At 32.9% G+C, this 23,032-nt stretch overlaps 3 protein-coding genes across 4 annotated transcripts; all 3 read left to right on the top strand.

Annotated features, from left to right (window-relative positions):
* The first annotated feature begins 3,010 nt into the window (after positions 1-3,010).
* Positions 3,011-3,937, top strand: LOC107943234 (heterodimeric geranylgeranyl pyrophosphate synthase small subunit, chloroplastic). Its single transcript, XM_016876980.2, has one exon. The coding sequence runs from the start codon at positions 3,011-3,013 to the stop codon at positions 3,935-3,937; it is 927 nt and encodes a 308-aa protein (XP_016732469.1).
* An 8,898-nt stretch (positions 3,938-12,835) lies between these two features.
* LOC107943236 (aconitate hydratase, cytoplasmic) lies at positions 12,836-19,595 on the top strand. Of its 2 annotated transcripts, XM_041092511.1 has the most exons (20): positions 12,836-13,258; positions 13,523-13,627; positions 13,797-13,957; positions 14,054-14,146; positions 14,255-14,440; positions 14,619-14,780; positions 15,022-15,166; positions 15,275-15,417; positions 15,506-15,562; positions 15,642-15,721; positions 15,803-15,878; positions 16,170-16,355; positions 16,743-16,810; positions 16,942-17,060; positions 17,511-17,632; positions 18,036-18,134; positions 18,221-18,700; positions 18,783-18,881; positions 18,973-19,215; positions 19,304-19,595. In XM_041092511.1, the coding sequence occupies exons 1-20, from the start codon at positions 12,964-12,966 to the stop codon at positions 19,370-19,372; spliced, it is 2,988 nt and encodes a 995-aa protein (XP_040948445.1). In that variant the 5' UTR covers positions 12,836-12,963; the 3' UTR covers positions 19,373-19,595. The 2 variants fall into 2 exon arrangements, with proteins under 2 accessions (XP_040948445.1, XP_040948444.1); XM_041092510.1 differs by having other exon boundaries at positions 15,642-15,878.
* Positions 19,596-20,932: 1,337 nt separating this feature from the next.
* On the top strand, positions 20,933-22,716 carry LOC121216984 (putative disease resistance RPP13-like protein 1). The gene has a single exon (XM_041092512.1). The coding sequence runs from the start codon at positions 21,129-21,131 to the stop codon at positions 22,644-22,646; it is 1,518 nt and encodes a 505-aa protein (XP_040948446.1). The 5' UTR covers positions 20,933-21,128; the 3' UTR covers positions 22,647-22,716.
* The last annotated feature ends 316 nt before the right edge of the window (positions 22,717-23,032 follow it).

Genomic DNA, 23,032 nt, shown 5'->3' with positions numbered 1-23,032 from the left:
CATAACAGACTTTACGAAGTGGCTAACCTCAAAGCATACATCAAACACGGCCATAACTAATTTTTACTGAAAATGGGTCCACACGTCTGTATGGCCTACACGACCCACTTGACCCAACCCGTGTGGCCCACACGGCCTAACACATGGTCATGTGGCGTTGATAGTGAGTTTTTTTGGCTTCACATCGTTTGCTAATTTTTGGGATAGAAGGTACACACTTGGTCATTTTTTGATGCCAACATAACAACGAGGATTCCAAAACCTAAAACGACATTAAGAAGTGAGAATTATCAGTGATATGTTAATTCCAAATCACTAACTCGTCTGCAAACACTAATGTTTGGCCTTAACAACACTAATCAACCACTAACACAAACATTTGATCACTTACCTAATCAGAACCGCAACCCTACAAATCTCCTAAGTCGTCGACGATAAATCACGCTCCTCACAATCTTCCCTTAACATGATCAAATCAATTAGTCCATAAACCTACTTCCTTGTAACAATAGAATGAAATACTAACAAGAAGATATACGAGCCCTTACCGAACCTTTACAATATGCACAACCAACACCAAAGATAGAACCACGACAAAACAAAGGCACGGGATGGCAAAAGGAAATCTTTAGGAGAAGCAAAGAAAATTGGACTAATCAAGACTTACCATTTATATGCAACAAATTTGCAAAATTTAACAATTCAAGTTTAAGTATTTACCAACGGTTGGACTAACTTTCACTTTTTGTAAAGCACGAGGATTAAATTCTAACAAATTAAAATAGAAAGATCAATTTTTAAGTTTTTTTAAAAAGGGATTGTATTAATAATTAGAGCAGTTTTAAATTGTTCTAATATCACGTTTCGCACATATGGGTCTTTAACAATTAGCCATCTCTATAATAACTATCATCTATAACAACATTTCATTATAATAATCAAGTTTGTTGCAACTAGCCACAAATGGTTGTTTCATGCTTACGAGTGTGTATTTTTTGACTTTGTCAGTGTTTGTTGGGGTCGGGCCTAAACTATCATTTGTAGACATCCATTTGAAGATCTACGTTACCACCGAAATTGAAAATATTCCTTTGAAAATAAAGTTGTTCCCACTAAATCTTTCCTCCAACATAGAAAATTCTTGGTGGAGGATTTATGTCCACCATGCTCTAATTCACAAGAAGATAACCAACATCTACTCAGGGATTGCTAGGTTACTTGGAATATTTGGTGTTCCATTTCTGATTCTACCCAGGACCCCCATTCATGGTGTCAATTGGGATGACTGGCTTGTCGGTAACCTCTTTTCTAAGGTTTGGGATAGCAAACCTAAAATCCCTTGGAATGACCTATTTGCTTTTACCCTATGAGAGGTTTGGCTTACTCACAATGCTCTATCATTAGAGATTATTATCTTAAAGGATAGCTCCTCAATAGAGTTAATAGAAAGGAGTTACCCTATTTTAATCTAATGTCTTGGAAACCACCTCCAGTGGACTAGTTCAAACTTAACACTAATGGATCATCCATAGGTTATCACAAAAATATATCTTATAATGATTATGTTATAATTCGTCTATTATACTAATTATATCTAAATACTAAGGGTGGGTTTGGATGGGCGATTCTATGCCGTGGGGTGCGGTGCAGTGCGGTCCGTTTAACTTACTTTTTGTCTTACACTACAGTATCACTACAGTATCAAATCTCACCTCCACTGCTATTTTTACACTAACCACAGGTAAACTCACCACCCATCCAAACCCACCCTAAGTATATCTAATAGATATCTAATAAGTGCAAGGAATGTAGAATTAAATAAAAGGACTTGAAAAACTCACAGCCCATCCAAACTCTCTATTCGATTCGTTAGAATCCGATCCAAGAACAGGGATTACTAGTAAAAATATGATTTTCGAGAGATATAGAAAGATGCAAAACTCTATATTTCTATTCTATTTTTTCTCTATTTAATTTATATATACATATGCTATAGAGGAAGATAAATTTTGTTTTATTTGTCTCTCCAAATTCTAATTTCATTTCATAGAACGAAAAATTCACTTTTTATCTCATTGCTAGAGGTTTACTCATTAGTAATATTGGATAATAATAATTATCCACATAATTTGTTTTTCGACAATTCCATTTTTTGTCACAAAGTCAAAGCTCATTACACGGGCTTTGACTTTGATTATGATAAACTAACTAATTACCTTTTCACTACAAATTTTGATTCAAAGGAAAAACAAAACTGTGGAGTTAAACTAACTCATTTAGAACACCTTTTAAAGGATCACGTGGTATGATTGGATCGAATAAACTTTTATGGAATAAATATTCAGCCGCCTGTGAACCTTCCAGTATTGTTTTAGTCAATGTTTTTACATCTTTTGTTAATTTGGTTATTATTCTTTTTTAACTAAATTTGACTATTAACTTTTAAAAAGAGTAAAATCATTTTTTAATAGAAATAATAATTTTTTTAACGATGTTGGCATGACAACCTGCATGGTAGTCTAAATATACTTATATTGACATGACACTATTTATCTTATATGTATATCAACAAATAATTTAAAAATTATAAAATAAATTTAAAAAATTAAAACAAAATACAGATGTATTGTCATTCGAGCTTTCATGTTTAAAAAATTAAATTTTTTAGTTACTATTTTCATTAGAAAATAATTCAACTTTTTTTGAAAGTTGATAGTAAAATTCGACTCTTTTTAAAGATCGAGAATCAAATTTAACTAAAAATAAATAAAAACTAAATCAACAAAAAGACAATTAAAGTGATTGTATTTAATTAGTGATTTATAAACGTGATATTTTAGGATCTCACATGTCTAATAATAATTCCAAAATATAGATTAGAAAATTAATTCTTGAAAGACAGTGAGAGCCTTATATAATGGACCTCACCTTTCCTCTTCTTCAACAACTCCCATTATATACCTTAAGGCAATAACTTCACTGTCCTTCACATCCTCAAGCTTTTTCATCTATGGCGAAAGCTTTCTCCCACATCAATGGCAACCCAATGTTTTATTTTCCCTCTAGACTAAATCCCAACCGTCCATTTCCTTTGCTTTTGTCTTATAACAAGCCTTTGAAATGCAACCAATCTTATTTGGCCTCTATAAACGAAGACATCGAAGCGCATCTAAAACAGGCTATCCCTATTCGTGAACCGCTCTCTGTTTTGGAGCCCATGCACCATTTGACGTTCGCCGCCCCACGGACCACCGCTTCGGCTTTATGCGTGGCAGCTTGTGAGTTGGTCAACGGTCACCGCGATCGAGCTTTGCCGGTAGCGTCCGCGATTCATCTCGTGTATGCGGCTTCGTTCACCCATGAGTGTGTTCCACGGAGTGAAACCTCTAGGCCTACGTCCAAAATTCAACATGTGTATGGTCCAGGCATTGAGTTGCAAATTGGTGATGCGATGATACCATTTGGGATGGAGCTTTTGGCTAAATCCGATAATCCAGCCCGAAATGACTCAGATCGAATTCTACGTGTGATGGTTGAGATCACGCGTGCGATTGGTTCGGAAGGAATGATTTACGGGCAGTATGATGAAGTGGAATCTTATCAATCCGACAATAAGAAGTCGAGCCACATCGAAGAAATCGAGCGTGTCTCCGAAAAATATGAAGGAACATTGTATGCTTGTGCGGGTGCTTGTGGGGCAATAATAGGAGGGGGAAGTGAAGATGAAATAGAGAAACTGAGAAAGTATGGTTTATATATAGGGAAAATAGAGGGGATTATGAATAGAATTGGAAGCAATAGTGACAAGGATTTGATGGAAAAATTGGTGGAGGAGCTCAGAAATTTGGCTAACAATGAATTGAGAGGGTTCAATGAAGCAAAGGTGAAAGCAATTTTCAACACACAATCTAGTTCATTTGATCTTTGTAAGCAATGATAAAAACGTGATCTCTAAATGGGTCCAAATCTAAGTAATATCCCAAAGCTAGTGCTTTCGTTGTACTAAAAATAAGTTCTAAAACATGTCCCTTTTTCACAAATGATGTCCTAATTTAGAATAAGAAAAATAATATTCAAGTTTTCAAAAAAATTAATTTCAATGACTCGTTTGGTTCACATATATTAATTAGTTTAATAAAAAAAAACTTTTTAAGTGTCATTCGTCGAATATCATCAAATCTCTTTTACAGGTTCAATATTGAACTCAAGTATCAACTTTGTCCCCTTACCTCCACCGAAAATAGGCCCAACTTCGGGGGTCGCTGGAGGTACAGCCGCCTAAGGCCTAAGATTGAAAGGGGTCCAAAAATTTTTTTAACTTTTAAGGGCTAACTTTTAAAAAACCTAAAACCCCATTTTATTATTTTGTGTAGGGCTCCCAAAATGTCAAAAACGGGAGTGCCTTCACTCGCTTGATCTAGCTAACATCAAGTGGCACCATCTTACCAATTTAGCTCTTATATACCATATGACAGGAGTTTAAATCCCACCAAAAGTAACTAGTGAATTTGCATGGTGGGAGAAGTATTCCTTTCTATAAATTTATTCAAAAACTAAACAAAGTATATACATCCCCAACCTAAAATCAGATCTGTTGAAGGACGAATAATATTTCAAAAATTTCTATTGAAAAATCTAAATTCTCCTAACAATAAGATATTGTAGTATAAATATATTTTTTTCAATGATGGGGGACAAAGTTTAAGGTTTTCTTGTGTGGATTCCATTAACTCAACTTGAAATATGCTGTTAATAGAACACGTATGAGAATTATTTTGGATTCATTCTCGTACTCACATGACAACATGAGCATAGGGAAGTTCAATTTTGCAATTGAGTCCTTGATTGTTTTGGCTTTCTGAAATTCAGTATAAAATAATGAAAGATTGTTAGTTAGAGGTTCATAAGTTCATACTAGGTGTCATTTCCTCACTTAAAAAATATGGAAGGAGTAGATCTTTTATTGACTTTGGTTGGATTCTAGGTCAAAATTTCCTTTTATCTCTTAATAAGTTTGGGTTTTAATTATGGGTAATTATTTGATATATAAGTAGTAGAAAGTTTTTATTTTATAAATTGATTAGAGATTTTGTTATTTAGGTTCCGTTAATTTTATTAAAAATGGTCTTCGAAAAATATTTTTTACATTTTTCTGTGTTTGTTTAATGGAAATCAGCTTCATCAACAGAAAATGGCTTACAGATCAACGAAAAATAAGTCTTTTTTTTGTAAAATGACTTACCTTTTTAAAAAACGTAAGCTATTTTTCTGAAAAAGTTCCTTTATGTGTAATTTTATTTTTATATAAAAATTAACTTAAGTCAAGCTTAATAAATTTTTGTTTTTAAAAATATTTAAAAATAATAAAATATTAATATAAAATATTATAATTTTCAATATTATTAAACATACATATTTAATTATTTATATCTAATCATATAATAAATTATTAATAAGATTTATTATTTTAATAAATTATTTAATATTTTAATTTTATTTTAATAATAAATTTTAAAAATAATAATTTTAAATTGTATTCTTCATATATTAGTGAAAAAATTCAATACTAATATTTTAATAATAAATATTTATTCAATTATAAATATATTAATAATAAAAGTTTTGTAGTATGAAGTTTAAAATATACCATAAGTCTATGTATTCTTCACAAATTTAGAATTTAATCTCTGTACTTTTATTTTAAATCTCTTTACTTTTCAGATTTGAAAATCAAGTTCAATTGTTAACATTGTTAAATTTTTTTGCCAATTTTGTTGATGTCATATTTTTAAATAAAAAATACTTGGTATTCATGTAATTAAAAAATGACGTTATAATGAACATGAATCTAACAAAATATTTTAATAATGCTAACAGTTAAACTTGAATTTTGACATCTAAAATGTAGGACTAATCCAAAAATAACACACGGACTAAATTTCAAATTTACTAAGAGTACAAGGACTTATGACATATTTCAACCTAGTATAAAAATATGAATATTTTAATTATATAAATATGATTATTTGTTTAAATAATGCTTAGCTTCATTCCATACAACTCTAATCTGTCAATATATGTAATTTAAATTAAATTTTAATTAAGCATTATTTTTATTAAGTTTATATATAACATTGATTATTACAAAATATTTTCTTATTATAAATAAATTTTGATTGTTAAAAAGAAATTGTATTCTAATATTTTATAACAAATATATTTATGTCATGTTTGTTTTACAAAGAACAATATAAAATATAAATTTACAGATATAAAATAAACTCAATTAAACAGTGAAAAGATAAGAAAATCTTAAATGTATGTTTATTTCATTGAAAACAACTTTGATGAAATATTTTCTAATATTTTCAAGAAATCTGTCAAACAATAGAAAATATTTTACACAGATTCATTCAAACACTAGAAATTATTAGTTTTTCAGGGAAGTAAGTCATTTTTCAGAATTCATTTTCTGGAAGTCATTTTTAGTAAAACAAACCGAGTCTTATTTTATTTATTTATTATTTTTCTAAATACAATTTAAGGACATCTGGCAAAATTTAACCACGCTTGTAAAATTAAAATTTCACATTGCTAACGTACCAAATAGATATCCTTTAATATTGTGAACAAAAAATAGAAGAAATTGTATGCAAAAATTTCGTGCCGAAATCAAATCTAAAAAATTAGACCAAATAAAAAAAATCATATATGAAATTATGAGTTAAAATATTTGGATAAATCCTTTGATTTTTATCTTCAATATAGCTTCGATCCAAGGATCATTTAGAATTGATATTGGATGGATGCGAGTTGCTTCAAGAGCTGTCGAGACTTGATCTTAAAACTAAGTTTGAAAATATGCTTACTAGAGAATTTGATTTTATTTTATTAGTTTTGATGTCCCAATATTTTGATATAACAACATTTAAAATAAAATTTATATATGATATTTTTTTAAGTCATTTAGTGAAATTTTCATTAAACATTTTCAAAACAATTTTAAGGCTTAACAAATAATATTTAAGAATTTTTTAAGTGTTTTTTAGGCTAGGTGCTATAACTTGGCCAAATGGTGCGGTGCCTAAAAGTCAGTGTGCAAATAGGCACTGAGGTACAACACTCTTTCACCCAAGTTCTGCACCCCACTCAAGAGGTCCCGCACCTTTTTCCAAGAGATATCACACCCTTCTAGTTGGGGTGCAATACCTATGGTTCAATGGTCAAATTTTGAAGAAGGTATCGTAGCCCAAAGGCTAGGTACCGTACCTTGAAGCTTTGTAAGTGCTTTTAAGCCCAAAATTAATGCTTCCAATTGTTAGAATTCATCCCCAACAACCATAAATGTCCACAAACTCATTCCTTGATATAATACAAGTCAAAAACACATCAAGGCATAAAAGACAAACATCCAAGCACAGAAATCAAGAATAAAGCTTCCAATTCTTTATTTCTTCATTTGTTTTGTACATATCTCTTAGGTGCTTATTGTTAGATCATTTTATCATTCTCATTTACATTTTTGAGAAAGCTTAACACTTGTAAACAAACACCTTTGAAAGGTCTTCATTGTTTACATCTTTTCTTCATATTGCAAAAGTTACTTAAGGTTTTTGAGGTATAAAACCTTAAATAATTTGTAAAGGGCTTTAGTTGAGCCTTGTAAAAACTAGAAGGTTCTAGTTAAGCCATAAAAATTAGGGAGAAGGTTGTATCTCAACCTTGTGAAGAAGATAGGAATTGTGAAGGTTATACCTTTTCCTTGAAAGGTAACAATTCAATTATAATTAATTAGAAAATCTTTGGTTGAGGTATACCAAGGTAGTGAAGGTAGGAAACTGGGGACAAACCACAATAAATAGAATTTTTCTACCTTTTCTTCTCGTTCCTCATTATTTAGAAAAGTTTGTAAATAATTTTAAAATACCAATTCAACCCCCTGTTGGTATTTTCGAGCCTAACAGATTTGATTAAATGGTTTTCAAGACTTGATCTTCAATAAATGAAGTTTGCTTTAAGGGTTGTCGAGACTTAACCTTGACAATGTGGTTGGAGAGAGTTTGGATCTGAAGATCTTCAAAACTTGATCTTAGATGATTGAGTCTACTTTAAGGATTATCAAGACTTCATCTTGAAAAACAATTTCTATCCCATTTATATTGGTGCAATTGGATTATGGGGAGCTTTGATCCAAGGGTCATCTAGACTTTATCTTGAAAGGAAGATTCCGCTACAAGGGAAGTGTTAGATTTGGTGCCCTAAGAGTAGTATATTTGTGTATATATTTTTTTCGAACAAATCAGTTTAATAAATTTATCCATAAATTACATTAATATCATTTTATATATTGTCCTTAATGGTTTTTGCATGCGAAGAAAAATGGAAGCAAATATTGGCTCATTGGTTATCTAATGTTAACTAATACTAAGCAGTATTACGTGGTCAGATCGTAATACGGAAAGACAACTTGTATTAGTAGATGAACCTAAACATGTCCCTAGTCTAATAAAAAATGAGCTAACCGATTGAAAGACTAATATGTCGTCTATCAAGTCCAATTAGGGAGATGCTTTGTCTTGAGCATTGAAGCAGATGACTTCCAGAAGATAGAGTCATAGATGTGACTGATTGGATTGACAATACATTGGACATGACCCAAGTAGAATAGATCTTAAATCCATTTATGGATTTATTCACTTGTGATGTTCATAGTGTGACATACATTAATCCTGAGTGGATGATAGACTATGTATGCGTGGCTTGTATACTTTGATGTAAGTAAAAGCCTGAGTTCAAATAGATATGGAACCAAAAGCTAGTATCTTGGGTATATGACTTTTGCAATATGTAGCATCATTCACAATAGTAGAATTCATAGCCCAAAAAATGGGAAAATGACATCCTCTCATTGACATTACATGATTGATGAAAAGTAAAAACATGGTCATGAGTTGTTTGTCTTCGTGACGAATGACTTAATTACTATTTGATAATAATTGACTTTTCATGAAAGAAGATGTAATGGTTATAATGAGATAAAATATGATCATATTGGGAGAACAAATTTATTCCAAACAGATTAATAATATTATATGCCAGTAACACATTTATGACAATGTCATTGGATGAGCACTGATCGAGTAGCTTTCGTAATGATATGTAATTAGTGAGAGCTCAGTCATGATACTATAATGAAATCACTTCATGACTAAATAAGCTAATAATTAATAAGCAAAAAGCTGGAACTTAATTATAAATTATTTGAGCTCAAAGTATATATGTTCAATCGGTCCCTTCGCTAATTCGTTGAAACCAGAAATAAATTGCATAAAGAATCAAATAAACAAAAATTGATGGAAATGATAAAGTTAGATAAATGGATCACATTTAGAAATAAATATATTTTCTCACTAACGATGAAACTGACTTTATTCATTCAGTCTTTAATATAAAAATTAACTATATAACTAAACTTTTAAATCCGAGCTAATTTCACTATCTTCTAATACAAGATTAACAAAACCTAAGTATAACATTTTTAAGCTTTAAACCTAACATCTCTTTAATGAAAATTGGATTTCACTTAATAATTTGAAATTTTAACACATTAGTAGAACATACTAAGTTGAGATAATCATAATTTCACAAAAATCAAATGAAAATATTTACATTTTTGCCTTAGAAATTTGGATCGAATTTGGCTATGGAACAAACCCTTTTTCTTTTTCTTTCTTTTCTTCTTTAACTTCGACAGCAATGATGGAAATGATGAGAACTTCTTTTCTCTCCACTAACTTTATTTATTTATACTTAGATTAATTAGCAGCTAATTAAACTAATGGATGGTGGAAAATGTTCTTATCCACTAACTCATAAAATATTTGTGGTTAATTGAGCATCAAGTCCCTACCTTAATTGCTACTTAGGCCCTCTAGTATTCTATAATTTAGAGCTAAACAATGATTGCACTTTTACAAATTAGTTTTTGTACTATAATTAATCATTTTCTCAATTCAATTACTCAACCATCCATTAATTTATTTTCCAATTATGTATGTAAAATTCTTCTATTTACAATTTCGCCAACTCATTTTATGGAATTTGGTTCGAAAACCATATTTTTTGACACTAGCTAAAATTGGGTCGTTACACATATGATTACCAAATATATGGAATCTTAGGAAATAAATGCATAATGCCAAATTTAGCCTTCGACATTTACATTTTTTTGTTACTTTTGGCCCCCTTTTTTTAGCTAAAGTTGGCGCTCAACATTTTAAAAAGAGTCAAATTTGACTATTAAAAATTTCAAAAAGAGTCGAATTTTTACTTTTAACTGAAATATTGACTAAAACTTTAACTTTTTAAACATGACAACTCTCTTGGCAATCCACATATATTTCTTGCTTTTTGTTTTGAATTTTTTATTTTTTAAATATTTTATAAATTATAAAGTATTTATTGATGTGGCATATAAGACAAAATAGTATAATGTCAACATTAGACTTAGTTCAAGGGTTGGGCTACCTGTCTAGTCCTGAACGCCTGTCTGAAATTTAGGAGGGTTTGGGCAAAAAAATTAGAATCATTTAAAATATGGGTCCGGTTTGGGCTTGAACCTTCAAGGCCCAATCTTGGCCCGACCCATTTTTAAGTTTATAATATTTTATATTATGTTATTTACTATTAATGTAAACATGAGATATACTAAATATATCTATACTAAATATATAATACTACTTTAATGTAAACATTAAAATAATGTTAAGATGACTATATAAAAATTTTCAATAAATAAAAATGTATAAAATTTTTAAATATAAAATATTAAAATAAAATAAAAAATAAATATATTTAGAAAAATAATATGAGCGGGCTAAAATGAGCTTGGGTTAGCCTTTTGCAAATATGGGTAGGTTTGGACAAAATTTTAAACTCATATTTCGAGCCAGGTTTGGGCAAGCCTAAAGTATGTTTATATCATGCTTAGGCTCGGCTCAAACCCAACCCATAAGCATCTCTAATCAACATGAAGTACATGTGGACTACCATACGGGATACCATGTCAATGCCACTAAAAGATTAATATTTTAATCAGTATTTTTGTTAAAAAATTTATTTGTCTCGTTTTGAAATATTAATAACTAAATTTAATTTAAAAAAACTAAATTAATAAAAATATAAACATTAAGTGCTAAATTTGAAAGTATGTAAATAAAAAACACTTCCATGAAAGAGCAAAGTTTCCCAATTTATCCAACTTCATCCTTTTATGAGAAGAATAAAGCTCTTTTACTTCTAATGGAGAGGGTGTGTGTGTCCTTGAATTTACCAAAGAGATGGCTTCAAACTATAAAGATGCCACAATGGAACAAATGCCTTCTAGCACTATTGAAAAGCTTTTCCGCCCCTTCCCAACTCTCATTTGGTGACTTTTCCCATTATAAAATTTAGCCCTTTAAAGCCTCTAAAGGATCAAAATCTTCTCTATAGCCCCCATTAACCTGTAAATAAGAGGATAAGTGTTTTAGCGCACTTAAACCTACGTATTTCTGCATTGATAATAATATCCATGCCAATCGAACTAAGATTCAATCTAAGTTGAGAAGACCTTTAATGGAAGTATTGCATTTATACTTAATATTGGGAAAATATATATATATAAAATTCATGTTAATATACATAAATTAAAAATTAATTATGATACATCCACGATGTAAGTGAAAAAAAAAATCATGTAACAAAGTTATAAAAAGTTGGAAAAAAAAACCAAATGTGATTTTAGTTGAAATGGTAAACTTTGGTTTATGTAGAGGAGTTTTAAGTTTAAATCTTATTATGTACATGTATTTTTCTATATAAAAAAAAAGTGATATTGCCCTCAAAGTAATATTTTTTATTTTATAAAAATAAAAGATTTTTGATAATTTCACAACTGAATTGGGTGACTCCAACTCAGCAAAACACTTAAAAATATAAATATATTATTATCTGTACTATTATTTAAGGATTTTATTAATTTGTATCATTCTTAATCGGGTCATTGACTCATATATGAAATTACATAAATACTCATTCTTTTAAATTATAATTAATTCTATTACAATGATTAGTCTTTTCATACTTTTATATAATCTTTAAATAAAATAATTAAAAATAATAAATCCAAGAATTGAATACATCTTTAGTAACATTTAAATACTCACTTCACCTGTATTCATTATTGAATAAATTTTAAAAGCAAAAAATATTTTTGACATAAAATATTTTCTTTTACCTATATCTTAGGCGTGACAAAATTTAGTACTAATTTTATTAACATATTAGATTAATTCACCTTGATAAACATTGCTGTTTTGAGCATTGCTTTTAGAACAAGTTAAACAGAGAATTAATCAGGATATTTTTTGGAATAAAGAGCTAAATTGATTGATCAGTGATTTGTCGGACCGATTGAATCAATAATTAAATTAATTTTTTCTATTTTATAAATACATATTTTAAAAATTTTAATTTTATTTAATTGAACGGAATAAATCGAAAATCGATAATTTGATCGATTGCACTACTTGTTTGATTATGAAAATATTGTTCTTGTTGGTAAACGCGTGTCAAACACGCGACAATATTTGTGGTAATCTTACAATCATTCCTATGCTTAACCCTTTTAAGACAAATAAAAAGGAATAAAAATTTGAAAAGCTTAAACAAAGGCAAAATTACAGGTCAAAGTCAACATTCCGACGTAATCTCTACCGTTCATTATCCATCCAACGGTCAAAATAAAACCCCATAATTTTTTCTCCACGTATATAAACCCCCATTTCAGTATCGCAAATCCTCTTCAAAGCCCAGTGAGAGAAGCTGCCACCATTTCTCTTTCTAGCAGCTTCTTCTACAAATAATAATAGAAAATCCAGTTCGAAATTCTCATAAAATTAGAGAGATTTGAGAGCTTTAACGATGTATTGTAGGGCACGATTCGCCTCGAGGCTAGCTTCGACGACGGCGGCGGCGGCGGCGTCGTTTTCGCCTTCTGCGTGTAGTAGAGTTTCGTCGCCGATTGCTTCTCCGTCTTCTGCTTCTTCTGTTTCGTTCTGGAACCAGAGGTACCGGTCTTTGAGTTTCTCGTCTTCGCTCAGGTCGCTGAGGTGCTCGGCGCCGCGGCTCCATTGGAGGTCGCCGGAGAGCCTTCGTGATCTGGCGAGGACCTCTGCTCCGGTTGTGGAGAGGTTCCACCGGAGGATCGCTACTACTGGTATATATAGAACTCTTCCGGTTTCGGTTGTTTAAATTCGATTGCTTTTTGTGTGTGTTTTGTTGATTTTGTTATTTAGAAAATTTATATCATAATGGGAGGGAAAAAAAAAAACTAAGTCGCTATTGATTTTGATAGAGAAGTCATTTAGCTCTTCTGTATTTTTTTAAATGAGTAAGGGATATTGGCGGGAAATAGTCTTGTTTGAGAAAAATATAAGATTAGTTCTTAAAGAGGGTTCTTTTTCTTATGCGTTCTATGCAGCTTCTGAGCATCCTTTCAAGGGAGTGATGACAAGCCTTCCCAAGCCTGGGGGTGGAGAATTCGGAAAATTCTATAGTTTGCCGGCTTTGAATGATCCACGAATTGGTATGCTGCCTCAACTCGTACTTCCAATCTACTTTATCTCTATTTGATGTTCGTAGTGGGGTTCTTTTTCTACACTTCACATTAAGTTATAAAGGGTATTCATTTTGACTTCCAATTATGTATCACCGCACAATATGACTAAAATTGTTCTTTTTTCTTCATATTGTAGACCGTCTTCCATACTCGATAAGGATCCTTTTGGAATCTGCTATCCGTAACTGTGACAACTTTCAAGTCACAAAGGATGATGTTGAGAAGATCATTGATTGGGAGAATACATCACCGAAGCAAGTTGAAATCCCCTTCAAGCCTGCTCGTGTTCTCTTACAGGTTTGTTGCATAATATACATGTGAATGCAAATCATATCTGGAAATTAGGATGTGTGTTTCAAATTGTAAGAGTTTCTATTCACTATTCTGTACCAGGATTTTACTGGAGTGCCAGCTGTAGTTGACCTTGCAAGCATGCGGGATGCTATGAAGAATCTTGGCAATGACCCAAAGAAGATTAATCCATTGGTTTGTGATTGACCCTTATGAGCACCTGTTTTGCTATACCTTGCGGCTTTGGTTTCTTAATCAACAGGCGTTGCTATGTGTAATTAAGAAGATTAAATTTGCTTTCAGGTTCCAGTAGACCTTGTCGTTGATCATTCGGTTCAAGTTGATGTTGCAAGATCTGAAAATGCAGTACAAGAAAACATGGAACTTGAATTTAAGAGGAATAAAGAGAGATTTGCTTTCCTTAAATGGGGCTCATCTGCTTTTCATAATATGCTTGTTGTTCCTCCAGGTTCTGGAATTGTTCACCAGGTAAAGACATTTTGCGTCTTACAGTTATACTAGGATTCTTCCTCTATTAGATTTTTTTAGGCCCTTTAAAGTGTCATACTTAGGAACATATAGTAAATTATACGCTGGTTCAATGCCTATCTTTATTTTGTTTACGTTTTACTGCTTTGGAATTGAATGTCTCTTGATGAATTTGCAGGTGAACCTGGAATACCTAGGACGTCTTGTTTTTAACTCTGATGGAATGCTCTACCCTGATAGCGTTGTTGGTACTGATTCACATACAACTATGATAGATGGGTTAGGAGTTGCAGGTTGGGGAGTTGGAGGAATTGAAGCAGAGGCAGCAATGCTTGGCCAGGTAATCTTTGCCTCCTTTTTCTCGTATATTCATGCTTTGTAGATGTTTTTTTCTTGTAGCAGTAGACATATTTACTTTTCTGTTACTATTAGTTATTTGGCTCCTGAAACTTGATGACTCATTTTCTTTTGTAGCTGCTCCTATGTTGATTTGAGTTGAAGTGCTTGCACTATGCATAGTTATCTAGCTGAATGTTTGGTTTTGCTATTTTTTCTAATGCTCTACTTTGCAAAGTTGACAGCCAATGAGCATGGTTTTACCTGGTGTTGTTGGATTCAAGCTATCTGGCAAATTGTGTGATGGTGTCACGGCCACCGACTTGGTTTTGACTGTGACACAGATGTTGAGGAAGCATGGTGTTGTTGGCAAATTTGTTGAGTTTTACGGTTTGTTCTATGATCACAAGTCTATCAACAGAGATATATATATATTTTACCATTATTATCCAATGTACATGCCTTCATCATCATTTATTATTTTTAATTTGCATGTAGGTGAGGGAATGGGTGAATTATCATTGGCTGATCGAGCCACGATAGCTAATATGTCGCCTGAATATGGAGCAACCATGGGCTTTTTCCCTGTAGATCATGTAACACTGCAGTATCTTAAGCTAACTGGTAGAAGTGATGAGACAGTGAGTTCAATTTTCCATGGGTTTCTATATTGTGCTACCTTGCCCAATGTTATACTGGGTGGTTTGACATATGCTTTTTATATATCAGGTATCAATGATAGAAGCTTATTTGCGTGCAAACAAGATGTTTGTCGACTACAATGAGGTAAATTTTCCTCAACTCTTGTTGGTAGCAATACATTTTCTGATGGTATCATCATTCTTGACTCTATTTCCATGAGCAGCCTCAACAAGAAAGAGCATACAGTTCTTTTTTACAGTTGGACCTGGCTGAAGTTGAACCCTGTATCTCAGGGCCGAAGCGGTATGCACATTACCTCTTTTCTTTTAATGCCTCTTTATTATATTTTACTTATCGACAGTTTTCTTTGATGCTTTCTACTAGGCCTCATGACCGAGTTCCTTTGAAAGAAATGAAGGCTGATTGGCATGCATGTCTTGATAACAATGTTGGATTCAAGGTTAGACACAGACAGCTTTACTGCAGTTGGTTCATCAAAAAACCCTTGTTTGATGTTATTCCATGGCGTGTGTTCATTAGAAACAAGTTCAAACTCTGGTAATAGTGTTGGCTTAGGTTTGAATTGCTAGATCCCTTTGTGTAGCCTCAGGCCTAGTAAGCCTCTGTATCTACCTTTACAAAACTTATCATTTTCCATCTTTCATCAGTCTACAAAACTAAAATTTTGAGCACATTTTTATGCATTTACTTATTTGTACATCATGCCTTAATCGTGTAATCCTTGTTGCAGGGTTTTGCTGTGCCAAAGGAAGAGCAGGATAAAGTTGCTAAGTTCACATTCCATGGCCTGCCTGCCGAACTTAGACATGGAAGTGTTGTAATTGCGGCTATCACCAGCTGTACAAACACATCAAACCCTAGTGTCATGCTTGGGGCTGGGCTTGTTGCTAAGAAGGCTTATGAACTAGGTTTGGAGGTTAGTCTTAGCTTCTTGTATGTTTCCTCTGTTTTTAACCATTTAAGGTATCAATGTTTTCTGGGCTTGGAAATTAATGTGTAGGAAGTGAGTTAATTTGGACCGGTATCTTGTGTTTCATAACTCTTGTGAAAATTTGTCCATATTGGGAGTCGTATTGTATTATAGTTGATTACCATTCTCTCATATCAGAATTGGAACTGTAAACTTATGGATCTTGAGTGTGCTTTTTCTTCTCTCTTTATCTCCCCTTTTTTGTGTGTGCGTGTGTTTCAGTTTTCTTCTCTTTCTTTAAGGAAAAAAAAATGGTGAACTTCAACTCTGCTGTAGCTGGAAGACAAGTCTTGCCTGATATCTTAAAATGTACTTTCCATTATTATGCCCCAGGTCAAGCCATGGATTAAAACAAGTCTTGCTCCTGGATCTGGAGTTGTTACAAAGTATTTACTTCAGAGGTATGTTGATTGCATATGATATTTCCTTTAAGAAGTTTAGTCATCCCTATTGTCTCTATCTTATCCCTTTTAAGAAAAAGAAAATGTCTCTGAAAACAGTAATTTCTTGCTCTTGATTTGGTTTTCTATAGTGGGCTGCAAAAATACTTAAATCAACAAGGTTTTAACATTGTTGGTTATGGCTGCACAACTTGTATCGGAAATTCTGGAGAACTTGATGAATCAGTTGCTTCAGCAATTTCGGAAAATGGTAAATTTTATTTCTTGAATGCAAAATCTGCTTCTTCATTTTCTTTTGAAAATTGCCAGCAGTTCTCTTGGTAGTGTTAGGGGGCTTTTTCCAGAAGTGTGAGGATTAATGGATATTTTCCGGTGATATATTTAAAAATTCTATCCAATTTTCTTACTAGTTAAATTTCATCAACTTGCTAAAATGTGCTAATATTTTCAGTTCTAGATTTTTTAGGCCAATCCTTATTTCATTTTAAATCATGTTTTAGTTCACATCCTGATTTATTTATTCCGCATGAGTCTTCTAAAATTGAAGTTTTACTCCCATTGGTTCCTTTTGGTTTTCTCTTATAATTCACCTTCACTAATTTTCAGCACCTGCTTTTACTTGTTTCTAGTTTACCTCTGTCTTTGTTCCTTGCCCAATGTAATTTATCTTCACTAACAAATACCTCGGTCACTATTTCAGATATCATTGCTGCAGCCGTTCTTTCTGGGAATAGAAACTTTGAAGGTCGTGTTCATCCCCTAACCAGAGCTAACTACCTTGCTTCACCTCCATTAGTAGTTGCCTATGCCCTTGCTGGCACGGTAATGTATACTTTGCATTCTTATTGGTATTAATGAAAATGCAGCGTCTAATACATTTTCTTACTTTTGGATTAGTCATGCCACAATATTTTAGACAATTTAGTTTGATACTATTCATGCAATGGTCTTCCAAAAATTGGGCACTGCAGATTTTCTCTTTTGTTACTAGGCCTTTCAATATTTTTCCAACACTATTCTATGTGAAAAGTTCTATTTATCAAACTTGATTTCAAGTCCGTGATGCATCATGGATCCAAGATCACAAATTTAATTTTGGAAGTTGATATAATAATATGATAATAATAGTGGTTTACGAGGATGCTCATTTTTTCTCTTGTGAAGAGCAAGTCCAGGTTGATATTGTGTTAGCGGCATCGTTAGGTCCTTATTTCCGTATTTTCAGGTTGATATTGATTTCGAGAAAGAGCCTATAGGGACAGGAAAATCTGGTAAAAGTATATATTTCAAGGATATATGGCCTAGCAATGATGAGATCGCACAGGTAAATAATCTGTGAAGTCACTTGAAAGTTGACAGTGTTGCATACTATTTTGAGCCCAAATGACGTGGAATTTTGTAACGTGACAGGTTGTTCAATCTAGTGTGTTACCTGATATGTTCAAGAGCACCTATGAAGCCATCACAAAGGGCAATCTGATGTGGAATCAACTTTCCGCCCCTGCTTCCACGCTTTATTCTTGGGATCCAAACTCAACATACATTCACGAGCCTCCATATTTCAAACACATGACTGTAGAACCACCAGGCCTGCATGGAGTGAAAGATGCCTATTGCTTGCTCAATTTTGGTGACAGTATTACCACCGATCACATCTCTCCTGCAGGTAGCATCCAAAAGGATAGCCCTGCTGCTAAGTTTCTTCTTGAGCGTGGGGTGGACAAAAAGGACTTCAATTCCTATGGTAGTCGTCGAGGCAATGATGAAGTGATGGCAAGGGGCACCTTTGCCAATATCCGCATTGTCAACAAGCTCCTGAAGGGAGAAGCTGGTCCGAAGACTATTCATGTTCCGACAGGAGAAAAGCTTTATGTATATGATGCAGCAATGGTGAGTTTTAACGTTGCTATTTAAAAATCCGTTGCTTCCACTTAGACTGCGATTACTAATGGAATATATTATCAACTTACAGAGGTACAAGGCTGCTGGGCAAGACACGATAGTCTTAGCTGGAGCAGAGTATGGAAGTGGCAGCTCAAGAGATTGGGCTGCCAAGGGCCCAATGTTACTGGTACGGGCATTGGCTCACTAATTCTTGATATTGGAATATCGATTATCTCTTTTAACTCGTACATCCCAAACGGTTTTTCTGCTTTGTTCAGGGCGTGAAAGCAGTTATCGCCAAGAGCTTTGAGAGAATCCATCGAAGTAATCTGGTTGGTATGGGAATCATTCCTCTTTGTTTCAAGCCTGGTGAGGACGCTGATTTTTTAGGATTAACTGGCCATGAACGTTATTCAATTGACCTTCCAAATAAAATCAGTGAGATAAGGCCCAGCCAAGATGTTACAGTCACAACTGACACTGGCAAGTCGTTCACGTGTACTGTTCGCTTCGATACTGAGGTATGCCGATATTGTTGGAAAGAGAAAAGAGTTCAGGTCAACCCCTTTTTATTCATTGTTTTTAATATTCCCGAAAAATTGTCTGCAGGTGGAATTGGCATACTTTGATCACGGTGGCATTCTTCCATTTGTTATCCGTAACCTAAACAAAGAGTAGACAATTTGGGTTCAAGTTAGTAGTCTCTTCACTTTGCTATCTGCTTTGATTGGTTTTGACAGTGGTATCGATTCGGTCGACAGTCAATAACTAGTATTGGTATCTCAATGTTCTCTATACGACCTGTTTTTCGTAATATTTCGTTTGTAATATCTGGCGTGATTCATTTTGAGATCGAACCAATTTGAAGAGTTAGAAATGAAATCTAGTCTGTTTCCGAGTACTTCTTCAAGATCTTTTTGTTTTTATACCTGTTACTAGGGTTATTCAAGTCTGTTTGTGGTATCCATAACCAGCATTCTTTAAAATTTGATTTTCATTTATGACATTAAGATCCTCAAAATTTTAACGTTGGATGTATGCGTTCTTATGTTCGTTTGTTTGTTTTTAAATTTGTTCGTTCTTATTCGTTTATTTAAAATTATATATGTTTATTTTTGTTTGTTTAAGTTAAACAAACATATTCATGAATGTGTAATTGAACATGTTCACAATTAATGTTCATGAATAATTAATAAACAAATAAATAAACATAAGTATATACATCAAATATTAATATTTATAGTTATATTATAAATAAAAAATAAGCACAAAAATTATAATAATTTTATTAATATATAATAATGAAACAAGTTTTGAATGATTTATTAAACGAATTTTTAATGAATGATAAATGAGCTTGTCTATAAACATAAACGAACTGAACAAGATTTGTTTGTGCTCAATATATTTAATAAACTATTCTCAAAATCTTGAATAAAAACTAATTTTTTTTATGATCGTTTATAGCCCCATGCACTGGTAAAAGATATATTGTGCTTTCAATGATAGACACCAGATTAAATCTTAAAAATAATATTATTGGGAGAGATAGGCATATATCTCAAATATGAACCGTAAAACAAGCATGAAGAATAATAAAAAATAAAGCGCAATTTGTAACATTCCTTTTGTTATGTACAATGGTTATTTTTTGAAAGTTGAATAATTGAATTGAAACTTGAGTGATTGTTTTGTCAGTTATACTAAAGTTAAGTGATTGTTGGTGTAATTTACCCTTTAAAAAATCATAAATTTTTCTAAAAAAATTCTAAAAAATATATAAAGAAAGTTTAAAAAATAAAAAATTTTTAGAATAATAATTTTGAGGACTTAAATAAGTTAATTTATAATTTAAGTTTATTGTAATAAAGTATTTATTATTATTATTATTTTTTTTACTTTGAATTTTTTTAAATTTATGTTCTATACATTTAATTAATTATATTGTAACAAAATTTTAAATTTTAAATTTAACATGTTTAATTTTTTTAATTTAACTTAAACAATTTCACTCGATTTGGCTCGACTTGAATTTTATTTCATTTGACTCGATTCGAAAAAAATTCAAATCGAGTTAAAATGATAAAATAAGATTCACGAATTCGATTAATAGGAAAATTTTTTACTCGATTCAATCAATCACTCACTCCTATGCATAGATATTAAAGTACTATAATCATACTAATATATACAAAATATAATGTATTTCTTTCAATGCGATTATCTTTTGATTAAAGTAAAGAAATTGGAGGGTCCAATCATTCCACCTGTTTTCCACTTTCTTGTGTTTTCCATCTCTTTTGTCTCCTCTATTCGTTGCCTTCAACTCCATTCCCTGTTAACCCCAATTATACACAATCCATCTCCATTCCTTTCCCTCAATCTCCCCTTCCTTCTTCATCTCTCTCTTTGATTTCTTTGTCCCAATTCCACCATGTCTGTCTTTGGAGAGGCTGCTCTTTCTGCCTTTTTGGAGCTGTTGTCTGCCAAGTTGCTTGACTCTGTACTCAACTTTGTGGCCGATCACCGGCAAGTCCACCAGCAACTCAAGCTGTGGCAATCCATATTCCCCGAGATCAAAGCAGTGTTGAACCATGCAGAGGAGAAGCAGATCAAGGACGAGGGTGTGAAGAATTGGTTGGGCGATCTCCAAGACTTAGCTTACGATGTGGATGACATCTTGGACGCGTTCGCTTACCAAGAGTTACGTCTCAAGCTCCAAAAAACTCAAGCACAAGCCAGCTCTAGTAAGGTACGGAAACTCATTCCAACTTGCTGTACTGGAGGTCATTTCTCTCCAATTGCTTTTATGTTCAATGCTAAGATGATTTCAAAGATAAAAGCAATCACCGATAGACTGAATAGTTTGAACACTCGAAGAAGTAATTTGGGGTTGAGTGAGATCATGTCTCAAGGCGCAACTTCCAAGGGAAACAAACCCAGGCTGCAACCAACTTCCTTGATGGATGGAGCTGTGGAGTATGTTGGTAGAGCCAATGAGAAGCAAGAAATGCTTGAGTTGCTCAAAAGTAACAATTCCGATGGAGTTTGTGTCCTTTCCATCGTTGGCATGGGAGGGATGGGGAAAACAACTCTTGCTCAGCTTGTTTACAATGATCTCAGCATTAAGGAGTCTTTTGATCACAGGTCCTGGATATGCGTTTCTGATGACTTTGATGCTGTTAACATAACAAAGACGGTTTTAAGATCCCTCGATGCTGACTCACATGATGAGAATGACTTGAACTTGCTTCAAGTCAAGTTGAAGGAGAAGTTATCCGGAAAAAGGATGTTGCTTGTTTTAGATGACATTTGGAACGAGAGCTACGGTGATTGGACCATCTTACGGGCTCCATTTGGAGCAGGAACCAAGATTATTGTAACAACTCGACTCCAAAAGGTTTCATCTAATATGGATTCGGTGAAAGCGTTTTACTTGGATAAACTCTCGCATCATCATTGTTTATCCATATTTGCTCAGCATGCATTGAAAGCAAGAAACTTTGATGGGCATCTCCAATTTAAAGAAATTGGAGAGAACATAGTGAGAAGGTGCAACGGCTTACCTTTGGCAGCAAAAGCCATTGGAAGCTTATTACGCACAGTTACGGATCATAGTGAATGGGAAAAAGTATATGAGAGCGAGATATGGGACGTACCAGAAGATCCATGTGGCTTAATTCCAGCTTTGCGATTAAGCTACCATTATCTTCCTCCTCATCTGAAACGATGCTTTGCATACTGCTCCATATTTCCTAAAGATTATGAATTTGAAGAAGAAGAGATAATCTTGTTATGGAGAGCAGAAGGTTTCTTGCAATCAAAAGCTAAAATTCAAGGCAAAGGTCTTGGAAACCAATATTTTCAAGATCTAGTCTCAAGGTCATTTTTTCAAAGATCTAGTGTGTTGGCACCATTTTTGGATGAAAAACGGGGTCGACTTGGGTTTTGATGAAAACGAAAAAAACGGGAGTCGCCACCAATCCTTTTTGGGGTGTGATTGGGTCACCTTGGAAAGAGGTTGTTTTTAATAAATAATTTGATCTTATTAAAACAACGGTTTTGGTCTACGAAATTTAGGAAACGGGTTCGGGAGTCGGTTACGTACGAGGAAGGGTTAGCACCCTCGTAACGCCCAGAAATTGGTACCTAGTTGATTATCTAATGTCTTGATGTCGAAAATTGAGAACTTGAAAGAATTAAAAAATACGATCCTAGCATTAAAGTTTTGGAAAAAGAAATATATTTCACGTTAATCGAGGAAGAGAATCATATCCAGTAAGTTAGAATACAATGTCTCAAACTCCCGATACGCGAATAAAAAAATGCTTATTTAAA

The sequence above is a fragment of the Gossypium hirsutum genome, chromosome D05 (assembly GCF_007990345.1).
Source record: "Gossypium hirsutum isolate 1008001.06 chromosome D05, Gossypium_hirsutum_v2.1, whole genome shotgun sequence".
NCBI lineage: Eukaryota > Viridiplantae > Streptophyta > Magnoliopsida > Malvales > Malvaceae > Gossypium > Gossypium hirsutum.
This window is presented reverse-complemented; position numbering and strand designations above follow the sequence as displayed.

Bases quoted from the DNA above. Each gene is read 5' to 3' on its own strand.
- LOC107943234 (XM_016876980.2), top strand. From the start codon at position 3,011: ATGGCGAAAGCTTTCTCCCACATCAATGGCAACCCAATGTTTTATTTT.
- LOC107943236 (XM_041092510.1), top strand. From the start codon at position 12,964: ATGTATTGTAGGGCACGATTCGCCTCGAGGCTAGCTTCGACGACGGCG. The intron at 15,879-16,169 runs GTTAGACACAGA...TCCTTGTTGCAG, and splicing joins ATAACAATGTTGGATTCAAG to GGTTTTGCTGTGCCAAAGGA. The intron at 17,633-18,035 runs GTAATGTATACT...CCGTATTTTCAG, and splicing joins CCTATGCCCTTGCTGGCACG to GTTGATATTGATTTCGAGAA.
- LOC121216984 (XM_041092512.1), top strand. From the start codon at position 21,129: ATGTCTGTCTTTGGAGAGGCTGCTCTTTCTGCCTTTTTGGAGCTGTTG.